General features: G+C 39.4%; 1 protein-coding gene across 1 annotated transcript in view; it reads left to right on the forward strand.

Annotated features, from left to right (window-relative positions):
• The first annotated feature begins 3,018 nt into the window (after positions 1-3,018).
• LOC104272875 (POU domain, class 2, transcription factor 1-like) overlaps positions 3,019-21,770 on the forward strand; it is a 48,656-nt gene continuing 29,904 nt past the window's right edge. Inside the window, 5 exon segments of the mRNA XM_009867980.1 lie at positions 3,019-3,046; positions 8,407-8,472; positions 15,734-15,834; positions 18,730-18,783; positions 20,412-20,531. Of these exon segments, the coding sequence (XP_009866282.1) occupies positions 3,019-3,046; positions 8,407-8,472; positions 15,734-15,834; positions 18,730-18,783; positions 20,412-20,531 (369 nt within the window).

Consider the following 21,770-nt stretch of genomic DNA (forward strand, 5'->3'; position numbering starts at 1 on the left):
ACGAGAAAAGCAATTTTTGAGTTGTCTGTAGTTGTGGGGGATGTGGAGAGTTTTTCACACTGGTGATCACAAGGTGCGCTGCTTTCTCTTCATAGAAGTGCCTTTGGAGGAAAAATGAAATGTTGTGTGCAAAGCCTGGAGTGGTACTTTGCTGAAATGTGAATACCAGAAGTATGACTTCGGTTCAGGGTGTTAAGGGAGTTAGAATGTAAGAATCTATAAAGAAAAGAACAACCAATGATATGTCAGAACCTAAGCAGAAAGTTAAACCAGCATATTCCGCCGACGGTTTTGAAGCAGGATGGTATGTACGGTCCTCCCCAAATATTTTCCTATTTGTGTCTTCAGGCCTCCTTCAGAAGACTAACTGATAAATAGTTGTACTAGTATGTCCTAAATGAATCAATAGGAGGGAAGTTTGGCCAAAACTTAAGTACTGATATAAAAGGGAAGGTAAGAAAGTTGCCAAAGAGCGAAGCGATAGCTGGAAGAACAGATTTTTTGGGGGGGTTTGAGTTGTTTTTTTCCCCCGTCTGTTCTAAAAGTCAGTGTCTTAAGATTTTTTTTCAATTAACTGCTTAGTGTAAGTTACATTTTGAATGAATGTGTGCATGGGAGTTGGTGTTTGTAAGGCGAATTGGTTGATACAGTTGGGAATAGGAAGAAAATTTCTGCCTAGTCCTTCTTAGCTGCCAGTGCGATGTCGGCACTGTGGTACCACCAGCACACTTGCTACTACTGCTGCAGGCACGTCCTTCCCTGGGCTTTATTTGCTGTTTGCTTGTTCTGTTGTTTAATACAAGTCATCCATCACTACACACGTGCCTGCTTTTAACGGTCACTTCCTGCAGTCGTGTGCTTTTGATGCTGCACCTGTTGTTCAGCCAGCTCAACACAGACTCTTCTTTGAGAAGGATCCCAAAGATAACACTGCTGTCCTCTTCCTGAGCTACTGGCAGCATCAGCTCAGCCAATACTTAAAGTGGCACTTCCTTTGTGAAGTGCTTGGCTTGTTATACCATTTATGTCCAGACTCTTCCAGTGAAGCAAACGGATTATCTCCCAGTGCACTCCAAAACCATGTATGGAAGAGTGAAGTTTACTGAAGATCTGTGAACCATGAAGATGTGCCTCAGAATTCTCAAAGGAACACGTGAACGAGTTGGAAGCAAGGTATTAGGAAAACCTATTCAGTACACACAGTTGATTCCCTGTATTTGGGAGCACCTTCCCTTCTTGCAGTCTTTTTCAAGCATAGATCACTCATGTTAAATATATAGCAGGGAACATCTTGTGTTAAGTAGATATGTGAACCTGAACAGAATAAGAGGTCAAGCGTGGAAATAAATTCCAGTCGGTACTGGATGATTGAGAAGTTCCTTTTCTCTCACTCCCTCTTGTTTGGAGAGGCGGTGCTTGAATTCACTTCAGAAATGAGGAGAAGAAAAGCTAGGTTTTTTAAAAGAACAAAGAAAGAAAACAACTTACTCCTTAAATTTGCATTAAGATTTGGAAGTGGGTGGCTCAACCCTGTAGTCACCTGTATCATCACATCATCTTTTTTTTGATTAGAATATGAAATATTAAGAGTTGTGATGGCCTCATTACACTTGAATTTTATATAAACGTTCTTGCTGTTTAGGTCCCTAATATTTGAGTGGTAAACAATTTGAAATGGTTTAATCTACCCTTACAGATCATCAGATGATTTGATTCTGTGGACCACTTTTGGAAAGAAGATCAGTTCCTCCACAGACCAAAGCCTTTTTTCAGTTCTACAGTCCTTGAGCATACTTGATGGTCACAGCAGAAAGTGTGTTCTGGTTATCATTGAGTGGTTCAAAGATGCAGCCTGAGTGTGAAGTGTCCGTAGCTCTGCATTAAGCTTTGTTTAGCTATATTTGTACATTTGTGAAAGGGATTAGTAATAGTTTTTTTTTGTGTGTGGAAGTCACTGGAAAGCAAAAGACTAAATCTATTTTGATTTCACTTGGGATAGATTAGTGGGTGTCAAATGTTACACAATACTTGACATATCCACTGCTGTTAAGTTGGCCGTGGCAAAGGGATTACCCGGTAATGAATCACCAAGCTCCTTAACCATTTGAAGGGAATTGTGCCGCTTCCTTGCCCTGGTGGCACTCTCTTTCCTGCCCAGGACCTTCCTGTGACAGTTCGTGTTCGGCTGTGGACAACTCCATGCAGATGTGCAAGTACTGGTTTGACAGCTTTGTGTTCAGCTTCTACCTTGCTAATTGTTTTCGTGGGATTATTTGGATTGTGTAGAAAGCTTTTTCCAAATCCCCTTTATTATCGAAGTTATTGTTGCCAGCAGATAAAGGTGCTTAAGTCTGTAGCGTTGTTTCTAATTTGTACGTGTCATTTCAGTGGCATTTGAACAGAACTCTGTCTCTTCCCCTCCCTGCTCCCCTGTGGTACTGTGCTTGAGTTAGGGCTGAGAAGCCAAGCTATTGGAAGAAAATTCATTTTGTTCCCTAATTATTATGCTGGCACTCGGGAGATAATTTTTCCCTTCATGCACTGCCAATTAATATGCAAATGAGCTGATAAATATTTATACCATGATTTAAATTATGCAGGGAGTGCTTTCAGTGTACTCTGCAAATGAATTGTTCATGGACTTCAAAGTGCTGGCTGCTGTGCTAACGAGAGGAGATTTGCATAAGGCCCTAATCAGGCGCATACTGATTAAGCTTCATTATGGAAACTGCCAGCTGCAATCTTTGTTTCTATTTTATTACAAAAAGGGGAACTTTTCACGCTTCAGTCGCCTTGACAATGTCAGACACAGCTAGTAGGAGAGACTACTAAAACTCCACAGAGCAACTGAAGTTTCCCTGTTCAGTTCAAGATTGCTATGGTGTAACTGAAGTTGTATTTCTTCCCCCACCTCCCCACTCCCTTTCGTGTTTGGTCGAGAGCAGTAGTGTAGATTTGATAGAAATTGCCATTCTCCCTTTCCTTGGACTATCTGAACCTGTAGAGGATACCACAGCAATGCTGGACTGCAGCGACTACGTTCTAGGTGGGTACCAGCTCAGCTCTTTCTTACGAGCGTTTAATATGGAAATAGAGGCTGTGAGGTTGACTATGCATAGAGGCTTAATCACATATGCAGAAGCTAGGGAAGGTATTTGTGCGGCTGAAGCTCTCCAGTGTGTCGGCAGCAGGTAGCTGCCTCGTAAATAGATAGATCTGCACTAAGAAAATAGATTGTTTGGGATTTTTTTTTCCTTTTTTTTTTCCTTTCTTCTTTCTTTCTTTCTTTCGCTCCAGGAGAATTCGTTTCCTCTGCGCTGGAGAGATTTGCTGCTAGGCTTGGATGATATTAATACAGACCTTTTGCTTTTAGGATTTCAATCTGAGAAACGTTTGGGTTCTAACAAACACTGGACTTGGCTTGCACATCTGTGCAATGATTTTTAAAGCATTACAGTGAATGAGAGTCCTAGTGTCAAAGAATTTAGTAGCTATATTGAGCCTTCCCCAACAGAATGTATATTGTGTCCGTGTATTTTTAATGTAATAGCAAGGTTCTTCACGCGTAATAGAAAATAAGGTGGAGTGCACAGTGGTTGCCATTGATACCGTTGCAAGCTGTGCCTAAGGTTACTGGGATAATGTATTTCCTGCACAGAGATTCCATCAGGACTGCAGAACAGACATGCCATGATTTCTTCTCCCTGCATTTTAGTTATTTATGTTAACAGATAACCCAAATTTTACAGTAGATTTTATTTATTTGCAAGGCTTTTTCTCCAAAGCTCAACACATAGATATTTTTTCGTATTATTATTTTGATTGTGTTATATAAGTTCATGTTAAAGTAAGAGCATGTATTTTTGGATGGTAAATTTAAAACCAGACATCTGAATATTTGCTTCTGGTATGATTTTTTTTTTTTAAATTCTAAAGAATTCCTGGCATGTTTTCACTCACAGTGAACTTTGAGTTTTTCCATGTGCATTAATGAATCATTTTCCCTAGTACTGGTAGAATATTCGTCAGTTTCACTTTAATGAGTGAAAGGAAATAGTTAATGACATATTCCACGTTCAGATTTTCTGTGTTTTACTAGCTGTCTGTGGTCCCTAATACTCCACATTGGTCCAGTATCTGCTGCTTCTTTCTTCTGACTACATTTTGAAATGTTGCTGAGGGTGTGTGAAATCCTGGCACGGCACTGCCTTGTGACATCCTCTGCCCTGCTAGCGGAGTAGCAGTACTGAATGTATTCGCTCCCGAGAGCTTGATTTCAATCATGCACCTGCTGCTTTCGATCCTTCCTTCTGTAGAGTTTTTTTAGATAGTGTTGGCAGAAGTTGTAGCCCAGGGCCTTTATTTACAGGAAAAAGAAAAGGTGAGGGTGTTACGGGGTGTTTTTTAGCCCACTTAATTTGTTTATTCTTACAACTTTAAAGCAGAAATCGTATGAACATGTATAGACCAAATAGTTGACATATAATGAATCTGTAGGTTTGGTATCCTGGGGATATGTGTCTGTTACGCTTATAGCAGTTTTGTGCTTTAGATGTGTGTCATACCATTTGCAATGGAAATAGCAGCATTGTTCTTGATGCTTTACAAGCAGAAGGCCCACAGATTGAACAAGAAATAGTGAAATAATGGATGCTATCCTTCGCTTGAACCTGGACTGCACCAGAAGATGTTTTCTTCATACAATATGCTACGTTTTTGCGATAGCAGTGTTTGAGGTCTGTGTTAGGGGTGAATCTGCACAGTAAAATCCTCTTCGTTTCAACATTGCTTTTGGTAGTCGAGTAAACTTTATGTGTATGTCTAGTACTAGGAAACACTGAAAAACTTTTTGAAAAAGGATTTATTTTGCGGAGTAGTCTGACAGAAAAACATATCTTGATTGCTTTATGAAAAGAGATCTGTAAAGTTATAACTTTGTCCTAAGCAAACTTGCTGTTAATGCAGGGAGGTTTGTTGAACAAGCCTCCTCATACAGGAAGAACAGTCACTGTGTTGCTTGGGAGTTCTGTGCACAGGGCAGTTGTGTCCCTCCTCTGGGTTTAGTTTGTTTCTTCCCCTATTAGTATCTTGCTCAGTGGCTCCAATTACTTCAGTTTCTGCAATGATCTAGCCAAGCAGGAGGCCCTATGTTGTTTTTCTTGCAAGAGCTTGCCGAAGTGGTTCGGTTAATGGATCCCATGTTGTTGAGAGACAGTCTTCTCAACCTGCGTGTGCTCTTCCCTTCTGTGGTTCATGCCATCATGAGTTTAGGCTATCCTTGTGCTCTAGGCTCAAAAAAATACATCTGTGTTAAATAGCCCCAGGAGTTAGTGATTTCCGCAGCCAAATGTATTGGACAAATGAGCCCTCTCTGCTTATTTTTCTGTTTGTCCTGGTTTGATCTAAACAGAACCAATTCTGTTCAGTGATTTTAATTTTCATCTCAGTCTCCTCTGAGAGGCTACACTTTCTGAAGTTAGCAGCATGTTTTTGCAGACAGTGCGTGCTACTGGCAGTGATAATGCCTGATATTTACAGTTACTGCCTGGGACTGGTATGCAGACAGGCTCTTGCTTATACTTGCTCCTGTAGTGACCAAGGTCACTGCTGGATGTTGTGTGCCATGCTAGGGGTGCCAAGGAAGTAAAAGGTTGCACCTCTGGTGAGGATTGGAGAGGACAGGGGACCAACAAGAGTATTCCATTCCCCATATACATAATTTTCATTATAAAGCTGAGGAACCGTGGGAAATTAAGCACCTTAATTCTTTTCTTGCTTGCTCTAATGGCTGGCATCTGAGGAAGACTGTTCTTCTGCCTTTGATCCCAATCCTGAGTTCCCAAATTCAGCTTCGGTGTCCAGCTCCCCTCTGCCACTGAGCCTGGGGCTACCCCGGTGCCGCTTGCTCTGCAGCATCGGTGATGGGAGTTGGGTTGGATATTCGATTTGTGTATATTTGTATGTAGTTCCTTATTTTCACTGTTTCCTTATCAGTACTATTATTGTTTGATTAAAGCTGGTTTAGTTTTATTTTCCAATCTGTAAGTGTCTCTGCCTTATTCCCTTTCCCTTCCCATTGGGGAAGGGAGAGGGGTAAGAGAGCATCTGTCAGTGTTTAGTGGCCTACCCAGCCCTAACCCTTGACACAGTTGGATGAGGGCTCTCCGTGTTTTGTGTCCAAAGTGATCTCCCATTCAGTGCTCTCCGAACGTAAACTAATTTCAGTAGCCAGCTGTGTGTCAAGGAACAACCTGATGCTGCATATCAAATGAATGTTGCCTATAATCACTTTAAACAAGTGTGTTGTTGCCACAATAAGCTCAGTTGAAGGTACATGTAACTTCTAGACAGAAACATGCTTTGTTTCACATACAGATCTATTAGCAGAGAGGGGCACATCAACAAACATTTCTGTGCAGTCGCTGGAACCCATGTTCTTTTTCTAGAGTGTGGACCATACTATCCAAAAGTGGAAGATGACAAGGTAAGGTGCCAGGAAGCAATAGGTTCTGAATCTGCTCTTAGCAGAGCTCTGTCTTTCAAGACTGAATTTGTAGCTTGAATCTGCTGAGGAGAGGTTGTGAAAAACGGGGAAAAACTTGCAACCTTTTGCTGAAGTTTAGGCTAGAAGCACTCCGTTGGGAAGTTTCTCCTCACTCACTGCCCCTTTTAAAAAGCCATTTAACATATCTGCCTTTATGCTAAGAGTAACATTGATAGTTCAGATGTCTCTTACACATGTCTGCCGTTTGAAAGATTTAAGCATAGGCATAGGAAATTTCTGAGATGCTCTGGAGAGGATGAGTTAACTTCTCAGGGGAAGATTCCTGTTTGCTACAGTTCTCTGGGTTTTCTAGACCCTGCTGGGTTCAACTGTAGCAGTTGTTTATGTGGAAAATCACATTAGTTTTAAAAATATTGACGTGTCTCGTGTTTCCTAACTGCTTGTTGGAGTTTTTCCAAGGTTGATGTCTCATTATCTTTTCGCTCACACGTGCTGAATTTCTAACGAGGTCCCTCCTTTTCCCACCCTGCACTCCTAACCAGGCTTCCTTGTGACTCTGTTTGCATTCAGGCCCTGTCCAAGTGCTTCATCCCTCCTGGCTCGTGGTTCTGTTCCCCTGCTCCTGTTGCCCCTGGTTCTGAGAGCCTGAGGGTGACACTGGTCCCTCAGGGCAGTAGCAGGTGATAGTATGCAGTAATAGTCCGGCGTCTCATTTTAACTCTCATAGACTGCCAAGCAGTGATGTGTCAGGACATTCCTGGAAGTATCTGGGGGAAACATGCAACGGTTAATGCTGTTACTGTATTCTTCTTCAGCCCATTGGTATTTTGGAAGTCACTGCTGTGATGAAAGTACATGACAGAGGTAACCTTTTAAGCACCTAGCAAGAAAGTATCCTGGAGTAAAGGGTTCATTTTGAGCTCATTGAACTTACATTTAGGTGGTTATGGGAATAGAAGAATGTGCTTAAGGATTTGCTTAACACTTCATTTTATGAACTAGTCTGTCTTGAGATTATTTTTGTAATTTTGATCTGTGACCATGTGACATGCTGAGGTTGATAGGAAGGAACGAGAAGGTAATAAGCTGGAGAGCTGATGCTGTGCTCAGAACATCTGTATAGATTCTTATATAACGAAACTGTATTTTCTGTCTACCATCTGGAGAGGTCCTCTGTGTTGCACTATGTTTTCAACTGACAAGCTTCAAAACCAAGAGTGGGCTTTTCAATAGATTTGTCCAGAAGGAGAAGGAAGAGCAATTATTTTATGTTTGTATGTTTTGCATGAATATATAGGAAATATAAAACAACTTAGCATCAGTGATATTTCTGTAAAATGAAGATGCGAGATTAGAAAAATGACATTTATTTAATTATAATGACTGGTCCCCATGTGTTGCCTGATCTAGTTGAGAGGCGTCCCTGCCCATGACAGGGAGGTTGGATTAGATGATCTCTAAGGTCCCTTCCAGCCTAGGCCATTCTATGATTCTATGAATTTCCTTTCTCTTATGGGGGGGAACCAACGCAGAAATAATGTAGACCATGGAGGTCAGACATAATGCTGGGGGGTTTTTTTACCCCTTTTTGCTTCTATGACTGTCATTGTACTGAAAATTAAGTTTCTACTTATCTTTGCCCTCCAAAATGTGCTTTTAGTTCCTTAACACCATGGGGTTTTTAATGGAAATAATGATGTACAAAATTTTGAAACAATATTTTCCTGGAAGTTTCAGTATTGTGTTCTACTTCGGATCATTCTTTTTGTGTTATAATCTGAATCAAGGCAAAGTACATATCACATTTCTGATCATCTGTACTTTGCTTGGACAAGAAGGTATGAATAGGTTCTGGGTTTTTCTTGCTGTATCACTTCAACTTTATTTCTGTTTTAATGCAGACTCAAGAATGAACAATCCGTCAGAAACCAGTAAACCATCAATGGAGAGTGAGCATGGGAACACAGGTAAGAAATGATGAATTAGTGCACAGATATTTTCTGGGGAAATCAAGTAGATATTAAAAGCCAAATTTCTTTATCGGTTTACAGGAATTAAACAAAAAAAAATCACAACACACTCCTCCCTTACTTTTTTTTAGAGACTTGAGAACACTTTTGTTTTATCATTAACCTTACTGTATGTCAGGCAGTATTCACACCTACTGTATCAGAGCCCTACCCACACTTTGTAGATAATACTTCCCTTACCTGCTTCCATTAGCAGTAATGTTTCTGATATTACGGAAGGTCTGGTGGCACTAGATCTCTGTAAGTAGTTTTGTTTTTTTCCTAGCAGAACACACCTTTGGTATCTCTTTGTCATTTATTTTGGGGTTCAGATTCTTCCTGGCAGATGAGGACCACTAGCTGATCTTGTTTCCATTTTAGATTTCATTCAAACTCTCACAACAGTTCTCTAGAACAAGGCAAAGGGAGGATGCTTCATTTCTCAACATTAAAAAAAACATGTAAGCCATCTTTTCTGTAATTTCTTAATGTGTTAGAACAGAACCTTGAAATTTGTCTGAGGAAGAATAACGTGTGTCAGGGCCCATGTGCCTTTCGGCACATCCTTAAGATGTGGCCAAGTTCTAAGCCATTGAAGAAGCTTGTTAAACCACTGTAATTTGATGATGCTATCTCATGCTTTAATTCCTTTCTGGAGGTAATTTAATGTTCATTTTGGAAGCAAGAGAAATGACAGTTCTGAGTGGAAAGTAAATAGTTTAAACTAGCTCAAAATCTTCTGTGAGCTCAGGATAGCATTCGGAAAGAGAAAATTTTAATGAGAAGGAACTGGTTCTTGCTTTGAGAGAAGTCTAGTTACACTGGGTGAGGAAAGTTATTTTTCCTCCTCTTGGTTCAACAATGAGAGTTTTAAACTCTGGAGTTGTGATGAAATTAACAATTTATTTCATATTATGCTACTGTCTCCTCATTCTTTGTGCAAGGTTTTAAGAGAGCTAAGAGTGACTGAATGTTCCCGATACTGATCAGAGAGGCTGGAAGTTGTCTGCCAATGCATGGGGTCATTCCAAAGGAATCCTGCTCACTTATTGATGTGTATTTTGTTACTGGCATCTCAGTTCTTTTTAATTGTGGTTGTATTTGTAGTAGGAGAGGTATCAGTTCTTTTTATGTACAAAAAATGTTTCATTATGTATTTAATACTGGTTTAGGATGATATAAAACATTATTTTTAAAAAAATATGGGCTGTAAATACTTCAGAATCACAAATAGCGTGAAAAGTACAATGGTTTTAAATATCCCTATAGAATCCTTGTAGCTGGACAATGAGTGTAAACTTGTGAGAAAATTCAGACTTCCTGCTCTGTATGACCACAGTTGCCTGCATCCGTTTTTTCCAGAGAGTGCGTTTCCAATGCGCTTCCCTAAGTGCGGCTTTAACATGATGCAAAATAGAATGATCTAGAATTTTTGTGGACCCTTTGTTAGGCAGTGATAGGTTGGTTTGTAAGCATAGTGCTCATAAACCACTGGAGGTAGTGATTCATGACATTCTTTGAGGACTGAAGCATCAGTTGCATTGGTCAACTGGCACATGTTAAACCTTGAAGGGAAAACTTATGGAATGCAATTTTAGATTTCTGATCACGGTGGTTTAGATTATGATTCTGGGGTCTGGGCATGCTTGGTGAAAAGAAGTCAGCTTTCAGCTCGGAGGCGAAGAAACTGAAAGTGCCATTGATTGCCTGGAGAGCATAGTCTCTGAAGCAAAATGCATGAAGATGATTTTTGTAAACACTCAAGGTTCTTATTTTTATAACTTTCTGTAACTGTCTGTTTTCCAGTGATGCTTGTAAAGCACTTGAGTCTGCTGTGTAAGCACTACTAGTCTATCTTGTAAAAGCTCAGTAGTTGTTTGCTTGGGTCATTCCTGTTTTAAACTGAAGTAAGCTGATGCAACTTGAAAATTTTAAGAGAATTACTGTAGGACAAGGAATTTACATTTGGCAGAGCTAGTGTTCTCAGGAAAAAAACCAAAACTGAATGATTGTCACCAGTAAAGATGACTTTAAATCAGTAGTTCTCTGAGCTAACAGCTAAGTTTCAGGGAAGTTAACAAATCAGTGTTTTGTATTTCTAACTCTGATTATTCAGATAACATTGTAAAGTCCCCTGAATACACTATAAAGTGCCTGAAACAAATTTTAACTTTAACATTTTTTATGCTAGCTGGACCCTTCTTCTAACTATCTGGAAAAGTAACCCATATTTCAGATGGGTTACAAACAACAAAGTCTTCATGAGTGCAAGAGTTGTTAGGAAGGCTGTTTTTGCAAGAACATGAATTGATCAACTGGTCATCAGTATTGCAGAATTACACAAATATTTTCCAACCTTCAGCAGTGGGTGGACAATGTCTTTTTTCCAGTAGTTACTAAGTAGTAGTAAGAAGAATGCCTTACAGTAAATGGGTAGCACTTTTGGTTTCCTTTTTATAGATCGCAGCATAAAATTTTCCAAAAAAGCTCCACTTTTTTTTGTTTGTTTAATATATATTATTTTTAAAAGCTGTATGAATGCAGTACTATGAAAGTCAAGATTATAATGTCTGTCAAAACTGTAGTATTACGACATGGATATATAAGGCAGCAACATAATCATTTTTGTAAGCATGGTGGGTGTTTGGAAGGATTCTAAGGATTCTTGTTTGCATTGCTTCATTTCCAGAGACTGATTTTTCCAGTTTCTATAAGAAGAAGGTCTGTAGGAGAGTGGAAGAGGGACCATGAAATATTCTTTAATTGCTAAAATTCTGGGCAAATATCACTGCTAAACTTCTTACTAATAACGTGGATAAGGAATCAACATTTCTGAATAGTGGGGGTGTCTTTCTCTCTCAATGCATGCATACTGGGGTGGGAAAGAGAGATAGGGAACCAGATTGCTGGTGCTGGAAGATGTCTCTCGGAGCACGGTGTGGATACCTGCTCAAGTTAGTTTTGAAATTTTGCTTTTCCTTGTTTACCTTCCCTTCTTGAGTCCTTCCTGGCACTTAGTCCACTTCTCCCCAGACCTGTAGTTCCTCACTCCCTTTCTTATGCAGTTTGTAGAGTCTGATGATTATGATCTTGAATTTTGAGAGTATGTTCTTCTCCTGTCTGCAGGTGCAGTGTTACCTTGCTAGCTTTGTTTTGTCATGCCTTTACCCTCTGCAGGTACAATTCCAAGACAGCATAAACTAATCTGAAAATTAATTGCACTTGGTTTTAGTCTTCATCTAAACCAGCTCTGTGAAGTAGCTAAAGCACATGGCTGTATTTATGTCAGAATTTAAATGTGCTGAAGTTGCATTTGACTTGGGCTGTAAGGGTGAAATTTCATCCTATACCTTAATTCAGTCTTGCCAGCTTGCTGGGGACAGGGGAGGCTCATTTCCCTACTGCCACATCTCTGACCTACCCCTGCTTTGTATTATCTGCTGCTTGGTGTAATTTTATCTCTCATAACTGGTAGAAAACTAACTTGGCCAAAAGATAAAGGGCATAGTTCACACGAATAGTTTTCTAGTCAGCTAGAAAGGTGAATTGGGTTGCTGCTGGGCCCATGAACTAGCAGAAGGGGCAGGACAGGAACAATGTGGTTGGAACCAAGAAGAAGCAGATGAGAGATGGAGAGTTCCCACTCCTGTTTGGTTGGTGTTAGTGAGCTGTTAGATCAGCTCTAGCAGTTACGTAGGCTGGGATAGAGATGGAAAAGACATAAATACTTGGGATTATTAAAATCACAATACTTGGGATTGCATCTGCCCTGTCTGGTAGTCTCTGTGGATTTTTGCATTTAACTCTTATCTTGAGCAGAAGTGGTATTCTGGTCCTTTCGTGTCCTTGCAACATGCTGACCTTCTGCTTCTGACAGCTCCATTTTCCAGTCTCCATGTCAGATTTCTTGGATTCCTTATGAGCACCTTAACAGTAAAGTCTCTCATGTGCTGGACTCAAAAGTTCATTTTCCTTGCTGTTCTTTAAAAGACATAGGCGTCTTGTAATAAATGCAAACAGCCTGGGTAGCATTCCTTCAAAACTAAGATTGCATATGAGAGGGAAGAGACGCTGTACTTGAAATACCAAAGAAAGCCTAAAATGCAAGTAGAACAGAGTGAACATGTTTGGTCTGTTTTGTGGTTTTTTCCCGTCAAAATTTGGTTTTGGGAGGCATGGGGAGGGAGTTGGAGTCCTACAAGGTCGAACTTAAAGAAAATGTTGTTTTCTCTCAATACCTGTGCAAACTGGTTTTTTGGGACTCATGGAGGTTTTAATCTTAGTCTTGGAACTTCCTGTGTTCAAAACTATCAGCCCTAGGAGGCTTGTGTCAAATTTCCATATTAAGAGTCAGCACAAGCACTAACTGGAACATTTCTTCTGCACACATGCACAGCAGTGCTCTTTTCATATGGCGTCATGATTTGAGGCTCTTTTTGGAAGACAGTTAACTAGAACAGCTTCCCTTATTTATTGAAGGTGAGGCTTCCAGCTAGTCCTCTCAGAAATGGATAAGTTTTTGACCCCTGAAAGTTCAGATTAGAATGAGAAATACCTGTCTTACAACAGGTTTCCTTATTTGTTTTTTTTTTTACTACTTGAGGGCCCCTGACTGCAGGTTGAAAACTCACTCAAAGCATCTGCATAAATCAGGAGGTGGTAGATGGTTTCCTTTGAATTACAGTAGCTGTTTGTCAGGAATTATATTTATATATTTACACAATCATCTTCTAGCTCCCTTTGGCCCTCTGCAAATCATTGGAAGGAATGAAAATAAATGAGATTATTTTAGCTTTTTCCAGCAGACCTTAGCTAATTTTCTTTGGAGAAATGCAACCAAGCTGCATTCAGGATTCAGACCATGGGTAGTCCTTCTTTTCACTTTGGATTGAAATTTCAGACTCAGGAGCAAAATAATTTTACATGGTTTGAAATTTGGATATTTTTAACATGTGTGTAGATTTTTGGCTACACATATGTCTCTTTAAGTTTGTAAATTCTGGCCCCAAGCACAAAATTAAAAAATTGAAAGCAAACCAATTCTTCCCACACAGCACCTCCACCAAAGATGTATCAGAGAACCACCTTAGGTGTACCTTTGTCTTAGTTTGAGCTAGATAAAACAAATTCTGTTCAGTGATTTTTACTTTTCAGCTCAGTCTCTTCTAAGAGGCTGCACTTTCTGAAGTCAGCAGCATGTTTTTGCAGACAGTGTCCGCTGCTAGAAGCGATAACGCCTGATGTTTACAGTTACTGCCAGGGACTGGTATGCAGAAAGGCTCTTGCTTACCCTTGCTGTTGTAGTGACTGAGGTCACTGCTGGACCTTGTGTGCCATGCCGGAGGTGGAGAGGAGTGAAAGGAGTTGTTAACGAAGTGGCAGGCTGCGCCTCTGGGCAGTAACAGACAGGGCAGGTGGCCAACAAGAGTGTTCTCTTCCGTATACGTCATATTCAGTATAAAACCGGGATCTTGGGAGTTGAGGCCTCTTCTTCAATGGCCGACATGCAAGGAGGACTCTATCCGATCTTCTGCCTTTGATCCCAATCCTGAGTTCCTGTATCCAGCTCCCCTCTGCTGCTGAGCCTGGGGCTTCCCCGATGCCGCCTGCTCTGCAGCATCAATGATGATTGCTGTTGGAGTGGGAGCTGGGTTCGATACTGCGTTTGTATATGCTTGTATATAGTTAATTTTTATTATTTTTTCCTTACTAGTACTATTTTTTAAAAAAAGCTAGTTTAGTTTTCTTTTCCAATCCATAACTCTCTCTGCCTTATTCCCCTTCACTTCTCAACTTGGGAAGGGAGAGGGGTCAGAGAGCATCTGTCAGCATTTAGTGGCCTGAGCCAGCCCTAACTCTCATCAGCCTTACCTGGGTGCTAGAAAGCTTGACTGTTTACTTTGTATCTGCATTTAGTTGAAGAGTGACTCCATCTTTGGAAATTTTATCGGTATAAGCTGTTTGTAAGTCAAAATAGCAATGTAAAATATTGGATAGTGTATTTTACTATTAGAGCCTTATGCTTGTTTTCTTTTGCAGATGTTTCTAAGGAGTAGAAGACCCCCGTTGTTGTTTAATGACCGTGACATTCTTGTTTAGTAGATAACCTAGATTTTTATGGCAAAAATGTAGATGCTGGAAGGAATTCTGAAGTAGAAGTTAGTTGAATACCTGTCCATAGGCACTGAACAAAATCTGATTGTTGTGAGGAGTAAACATGCAATTCTAGAGCTGGTTTTACTTCATTTCAGTGATGCAATTTTTAAGATTGCATCATCAATTCTAGACAGTCAGAGTCTCTTACTTGTTAGCCATTGTAGGCAGGGATACTCAGTGTACAAACTCAGTTATTGATAATTCCTAATGTTGATTTTATTGTCTCCCTGCAGACTGATTATTAAAAATAGTAGTTATAGTTCATTTTGGTGACAGAAGAGAATTCTGTGGTAGTTTCTTGTGGAAAAAATGGGCGGCTTCTTATTTTTCTTTTTCTTTTTCTTTTTCTTTCTTTTTTTTTTTTCCTTACGACCAGATTATTTGGGGATAGTTTGTTGGTCTTCATGTCTTCCAAGTTGTTTAGGAAGAAGACAACAAAAATGTAGGGCAATAATCAGTCTTTAGTTACTTGGAAGTGAGTGAGAGCAAAAGCACGCTCAGGCACGTATCTTACATAATGAGAGCTCTGTGCAAATATTCATGGAAATGTGGAGGTATCTTTTATCAAAACAGCAAAACTGTGGTGCATAACTGCTACGTACATAGGGTGGTTCTCTTTTCATCAAGTGTTGTTTGTCTTTGAAAGCTGACTGTGGATGAATGTTGCTCTTTGTGCTTTCTGAACTTGAAGATAGTCTTCAGCTGCTAGATAGAGTGTACAGAGAATGGAAACACCATTTAACTGCTTTAGCAGCACGCACTCACTCAGTTCCCAAACCATGGTAGAGAATGGTGGGATAATGTACGCAGAGTGGGTAGGATGACAGAAGCTAAAGAAGATGTGATGTTGATTTTGTTCGGGTGACGAATGTTGTATTGCCGAAGTCTGGAGGTGACATGGCTTCCCCACCTCCTCTTTCAGTAAAAAAATTCAATTGTTTTAAGTCTCCAAGTATTTTTCTATTACCTAGTATTGAGAGAAAAGCAGGAGACTTAGGAATGTTATTTCTTACTCTTTCATAGAAGTAGTAACTAATAGTTTTTAATATCTCTCTTTCTCCAGGCACGCAAACAAATGGCCTGGACTTTCAAAAGCAGCCTGTGCCTGTCGGAGGAGCAATCTCTACAGCCCAGGCCCAGGCCTTCCTTGGGCACCTTCATCAGGTAAGACAAGACCCGTTTCAAAGAAGGGGAGACTCAGGCAGGTACAAATGCAGCTGCTCTAGTATGTTCTGTGTTTTCACTTTCTGTGACTTGGATAGTTATGTAAGGCACGTATGGGTAGACCACGTCCTTAAATAGTTTGGGTGGAAAAAAGTTCTTATGACGTCACTCACTTCATTGCATTAGGCTGCAGAATATGTCTAGATAGGGTGAGACCTATTGAGGGAACTAGAAGGCCCCTTTTTAGATACTTGAGAATGCCTGAGGTATTTTATTTTTTTAAAAAAACCTGAATGGAGATATCCACTTGAAAGGCAAGGTAAAATTTAATCTTCTTGGTAAAAGACTGTGTGTCCCAACAGCTGCTGAGGTTCTGAAATTGTCACTACCTAGTTAAGAAACCAGAAGGGATGTTGAATGGCAGTCAGCACTATACTTCAGTCTTCCAAGTTCTTAACACATTAACTAGGAATATAAAGTGAACATGCTTAGTAAGCATATATTGTTTGTGAGTTTTTAAATTTTTGTTGAAGTTATTTCAGGGACCTGTTTGTCAGATGATACTCAGACTTTTGCTACTACTATCCCTCTGTTCTGCAGCTGCTGGTGTTTAGGGAATCAAAGCCGAACTTCAGATGTAGGCTGAAGCAAAATGGGGCATCCCTAGGTGAAGAGAAGTATAAGGGGCATTTTTTTGTAGTTTTTTTTCCTGTTCGCCACTTGATATATGAAAACAAATGTCCTAATTTCTTTCCCTTCCTCAGCACCAAGTTTAAACTTTAAAATACTGTACCTAATTGGCTGACCTTGAATGTTTGAGGTCTGAGGTTGCACAGTTATTGTGGTATAATTGACGCACTGAAGCTTTTATGCCTCCTTTTAAGAGCTCTGAACTGCCGTTTTATTGTATGGAACATTCCACATGTCTTGTCACATAATTACAATTTTCCTAGTAGATTGGGTTATATAGGACCCAGGGAGTGCCAGGAGTGAACCAATAGGCTGTTGTAGACTGCCTTTATGTGGAGAGAAGATGTGACTAGTTTTCATGGGTTGTCAGTATGTGTTTAACATGATACAGATACAGCTGTTCTGCAGAATTTTGTCTTTGTTTTAGCCTTCATTTTGTTACATAGATTGATTCTTGTATTTAACACAGTGCTTTATCTTGCTTTGGTCGTATATTTATTTAAACAGTTGTCAGGATCTTTGTAACTTCATGTTTGATAAAGTGTGATTCATTTCTTGAAACTAGTTCAAAAACTAGTTGAAAAGGACAATCTCAGCTATTCTTTTAGGGGCCTGCAGGTGTGTGGGAATCTATTGTCAGACTGTCCTCTTCTAGTGTGGCTGCTGTTAGCGGGTATTATTCAGCCTTAATATACGGTGCTTTCCTCCAGACGAATACAAAATACTAGGTTGTAGGAAACATTCAGGAGCAGTTTGGTTTCTGATTAGAAAATGTTTGTTGTATGGTGGAAGGGATGTCCAAACTGCATTCAAAGAGATTTTCAAGAATATGCTAGCTGTAGCCGAGATACATTTCTACTCTTTTATGTGGATTCTTTTATTACTATGTAATTTTTAAAGTATTATTCCTGAGTATATTTTTAGGATAGCAGTCTGTTGTTGTTTAGCTTATTCTCTGCTGTTAATTCATGTTAGAAGTTCAGATTACATCAACTGTGTCAAATGATATTTTGCTTGTTATGGGGAGGACTTTTTCTGGGAGTGTTTGCTTAGATGTAGAACATGCTTAGTAAGTCTAGTACCTTCATCTAGAGTGGTAAGAAACATTTCCAAGGTGACTCTTAAGGGTTGCCCGTTCAAATATTGAGTTGCTAATTTAATGCAGTACAATTTAAATTAAAAGTCTCCTCCTCGTGCTTGCAGATACGTGTACTCTCTTTTGTGAGGTGTATGATGTGGGGACATCTTTTCATAGAGGCGAGAGTGCTATATTTTCCTTTCCTTTATTTTGTATCCTTATGTGTTGCCTGGTTTTCAAAAGTGGCTGGAGTTGGAATTCACTGCAGGCTGTAACTCTGACTTTTGAAACTGTTGATAATTAATTACCTAGCATTCCTTCTTTATAGTAGGAGTGGTGGTAGAAACAAGGCAAGACTGATTAAAATGGTCTCCAGTAAATGAAAATTTAGCATTTGTTGTGCAGAGAAAATCCTTGTTAGAGATAAAATAACACTCTTTAAAAATCTCATTTTCTGAAGCATCTGTTTTTCTTCACTGCTAGCCCACAAGGACTTCTTTGGACCTGTTAATCACAAACATTTGAATTCAAGTTTTGAGTATACCTGAATCAATACAGCCTTTGTAGAATGTCTCTAGTCCTCTGTATTGAAATCTCCTTTTCAGTGGCGGAGGACTACAAATACTTGAAAAGGTTGATTTGAGGAAGAGTGTTTATGCTGTGAGGTTTGTGCTGTGCAGGTGATTGCTCCTCTGTTGTATAAGGAAGCAGGTGAATGCAGTGTATGTATTTGGGGTAAGAACTGTTCTGAAATATTAAAAGGATGATAATGAGTAGAGCTTAATGACATCCCCCGAAGCCTGGATTTTTGTAGGAGGAATAGGAACAGTTAGCCTGTCCACTTCAAAATGCTTTGTTTCAACTCAATTCCATGATAATATCTAAATTGCTAGGCAGGAATACGTTTAACAAGAGGTAGACAAACAACACTATGGAAGAGTCTTACGGATCTTTTTCAGCCCAGAGCACAACCCCTATTTCACTCTTTTCAGGTGTTAGAGGGGCCACGTGTGTTTCTCAGGGGAGTTTTTCTTGGGGTGAGAGTGGGGAAGTTGTTCTTTTTCACGTTGCTAAAGTTTTCTGTGGACTCTGCATTATTTCATTTCCATTTTTGCCCTGTGTTGTAGGTCCAGCTCGCTGGAACAAGTTTACAGGCTGCTGCTCAGTCCTTAAATGTACAGGTAAAGACAGTTTCCTTCTGTTCCTCCTCCTTCTCTCATTCCAGACAGCATTATAGTCCCATTAGAGATAGTTTTTAACCTAGGATGCATTACCCTATTTTTTCTTTCTCACTGGTCTTGCAAGTTATGGGTATGAAGGACTAATAGTTTTACAGCTGTAAATCAGGTTCAGGATTGTCAGCATTCAGAAACTGGAGTTGTTGAAAACATGCAGTGGTCATAACTTCATACAGATTTTCAGTCAGGTGTTGTGTCGTGAAAACTGTAAATCTCCAGGAATATTTCTTGTTCTTCTATTTATTTGCTTATTTTAAACATAGGAAGTATTACTTTGCAATTTGCCCTCACTTGTGATACCTGACTATAGGAGTATAATGTAACATTAACTGTGTGATATGGCTAGTATAGATTGCTACTGTAAATAACACAGTGATTTTAAAATAGAGTAATTGTTGTTTAATAGTGTTCGTGAGACAACAAAGCTTTCAAACTTTTTTAGGATGCTGAACACTTCAGTGCACCAGTTAACATGCCACTTCCTCTAAGTACTATATTAAGGGACAAGGGATGGAGTTTTATTGAAAACTGGTTTCAGTATTGCTGGTTATTAAAGAATGTAGGTAGTGCATTACGTGAAATGCAATAGAACGTGGACCCACTTACATATAATAACAATTTGGAAAGAAGAAGAGGTATAGTGACCTTCCTTTTTAAGAGGAAGGAGGCAGAAAATTGCCTTGGTTGCCATGGTAAACTTCCATCCCTGCGAGAGATGTTGGCAAACAGGCTGTATCTCCAGTGCAGAATGTTTACAGTCCTGCGCTGTAATTATCGCTCAATGACTGGCAGAATTAATCAGAGCCTTTATGTTAATTAGCCTGCTCTGCAGTCCCCAAAACAGGTGGTGGAAAATATGCAAATCTATGCAGAATTTTAATGTTCTGCATAACCAGTTTTAATTATCATAAAACTCTCTCCCCCTCCTGATGCACTTGCATTTCCTCTCTCATGTCTTCACGATTTCTTCTGTTAAAAAGAACAAACTACAAAAAAAACAACCACCCCCAAATCTTTTAAAATAAACCAGCAGTTGATTAAATAGATGCTAAACTTTGGTTATATAAAAGCACCGTATATGTTATGTTTGGTGTGTGTAGGTAAACCCGCAAGGATTTCTCAAACCAGTTCAGTAGAAGCCAACAGTATGGTGACTTAGGTGCAGGATGTGGATATGGAGAATAGAAAGATGATCTCCATTCTCTCATTCCATTGTTCGGGATTTTAGGCAATGGATAATTTTAACAACATTTTCTTTCTTTATGGTGAAAGGTAGCATCAGCTTCAATTGTGTTGCATAAAATGAAATGAGACCTGAAAATAATGTCCAGGAGTTCGAAAAGACCTGAGAGTCTTTTTGTTTTGTTTAAACTGCGTTACCTACAGACATGTTTGAGCAATCCTAGTTGAAATGGTGGGCACACAGAGCCGTTGCTTGAACATACTCTTAAAATAAACCCAAGGGCTTTTTGTATGCAGATGAAAGATTTTTATTGTGCAGTGTTGCGATAGCAGTGTTATACATTAACATCTGTTTTACACTATAAAGAGTTGTATTTTTTTTTGACTAGTCTAAATCTAATGAAGAATCTGGGGACTCTCAGCAGCCAAGCCAGCCTTCCCAGCAGCCTTCAGTGCAGGCGGCCATACCCCAGACCCAGCTCATGCTGGCCGGAGGACAGATCACTGGGGTAAGATTTACCCAAGTAAACTGCAGTAAGCCTCCAGTCCGGCAAACGATGGCAGTATCTGCGGCAGTCCCCCTAGAACTGCCAATGAAGGTTAATGTCATTTCTTTTAACATAGGAAGAAATTTGAGTGAAAGAGGGGATAAAATATCTTGCTGTAAAAAAGCAGACTTTAGGCTTTTTTGTTGTTGTTGCAAAATATTTGCTTCCAAAAAAAAAAAAAATTTCTTCCTCTCATCTCGGTGTCTTGACTCTGCAATGAGATTAAAACCTGGTATCAATGAAGTCATAAAGAGGAATTTTTATTTTTGTTTACAAAATTGAAATAAGACATGGGGGCATGAGGCTAAATCTTATCAGATAGCCGTCGGAAGAACAAAAATGATGTGAACTGATATTAATTCTTCCTCTTCTCAAACATATTTCATTTTAAGTAACTATGTTACTGCTTGCCTTAAGCCTATTCAGCCCTCCTGTTTTAATATAAGAATTTTGAGTTTTTTAGTTGCAAGGCTTTGGGAGTAATTACGGAATAGCTGTTTGTTTAGGATTACTGATATTTCTGAATTGTTGTAAATTGCTTTCAGTCATATATTAAAAAAGTGAGTTTTGTGAATGCGCTGGTTTAGTTAGAGAGTTTGCTTCCACGTAATCAGCTTTACAGTTTTAAGAGTTTGCATGTTAGTAAGGAACTTGCTCCAACAATGTATTTATAATTTGGACGATTGGATTAGATCATCTCTACACTTGAATGTCTTAATTTCATATTCAGTTGTTAAATCTTCTCGTATACTAGTGTGTAAATAAACATCTTGTTTAGTTTTTGGTTAATTACATTTACGTTTTAAGAGTGAGACTGTTTTAATACGTTATTAAAACCCAGCATACTTTATTTTTCTCGTTTTTGAAAATACTAGTTTGTTTTAATTTATTACTGTCCAGGCCTATACAGATACGGGTTGTAGTAAATATGGGCATCAAGATTCATTTACATGTAAAGGAGAGACTGCTGCCACCTGTTTCACAGAGATAATGCGTGTTTGGGAAAGGGAAGGGAAGTAAACTTGCCAACTCTATTCTATTAAAAAAAAAGAAAAAGGCAGATGGGGAGACTCGGAGAGAAACAAATGGAGCTCATGTTCTTTACTTATATCTTAGGGCATAATGGAAATGATGGAATATGGCAGGGGTTTATGCTAATGTGAAGCAGCTGGGGGGTTATCAGTTTTTTCAGTAGCCGTA

Source organism: Apaloderma vittatum, unplaced genomic scaffold (genome assembly GCF_000703405.1).
Source record: "Apaloderma vittatum isolate BGI_N311 unplaced genomic scaffold, ASM70340v1 scaffold20814, whole genome shotgun sequence".
Lineage (NCBI taxonomy): Eukaryota > Metazoa > Chordata > Aves > Trogoniformes > Trogonidae > Apaloderma > Apaloderma vittatum.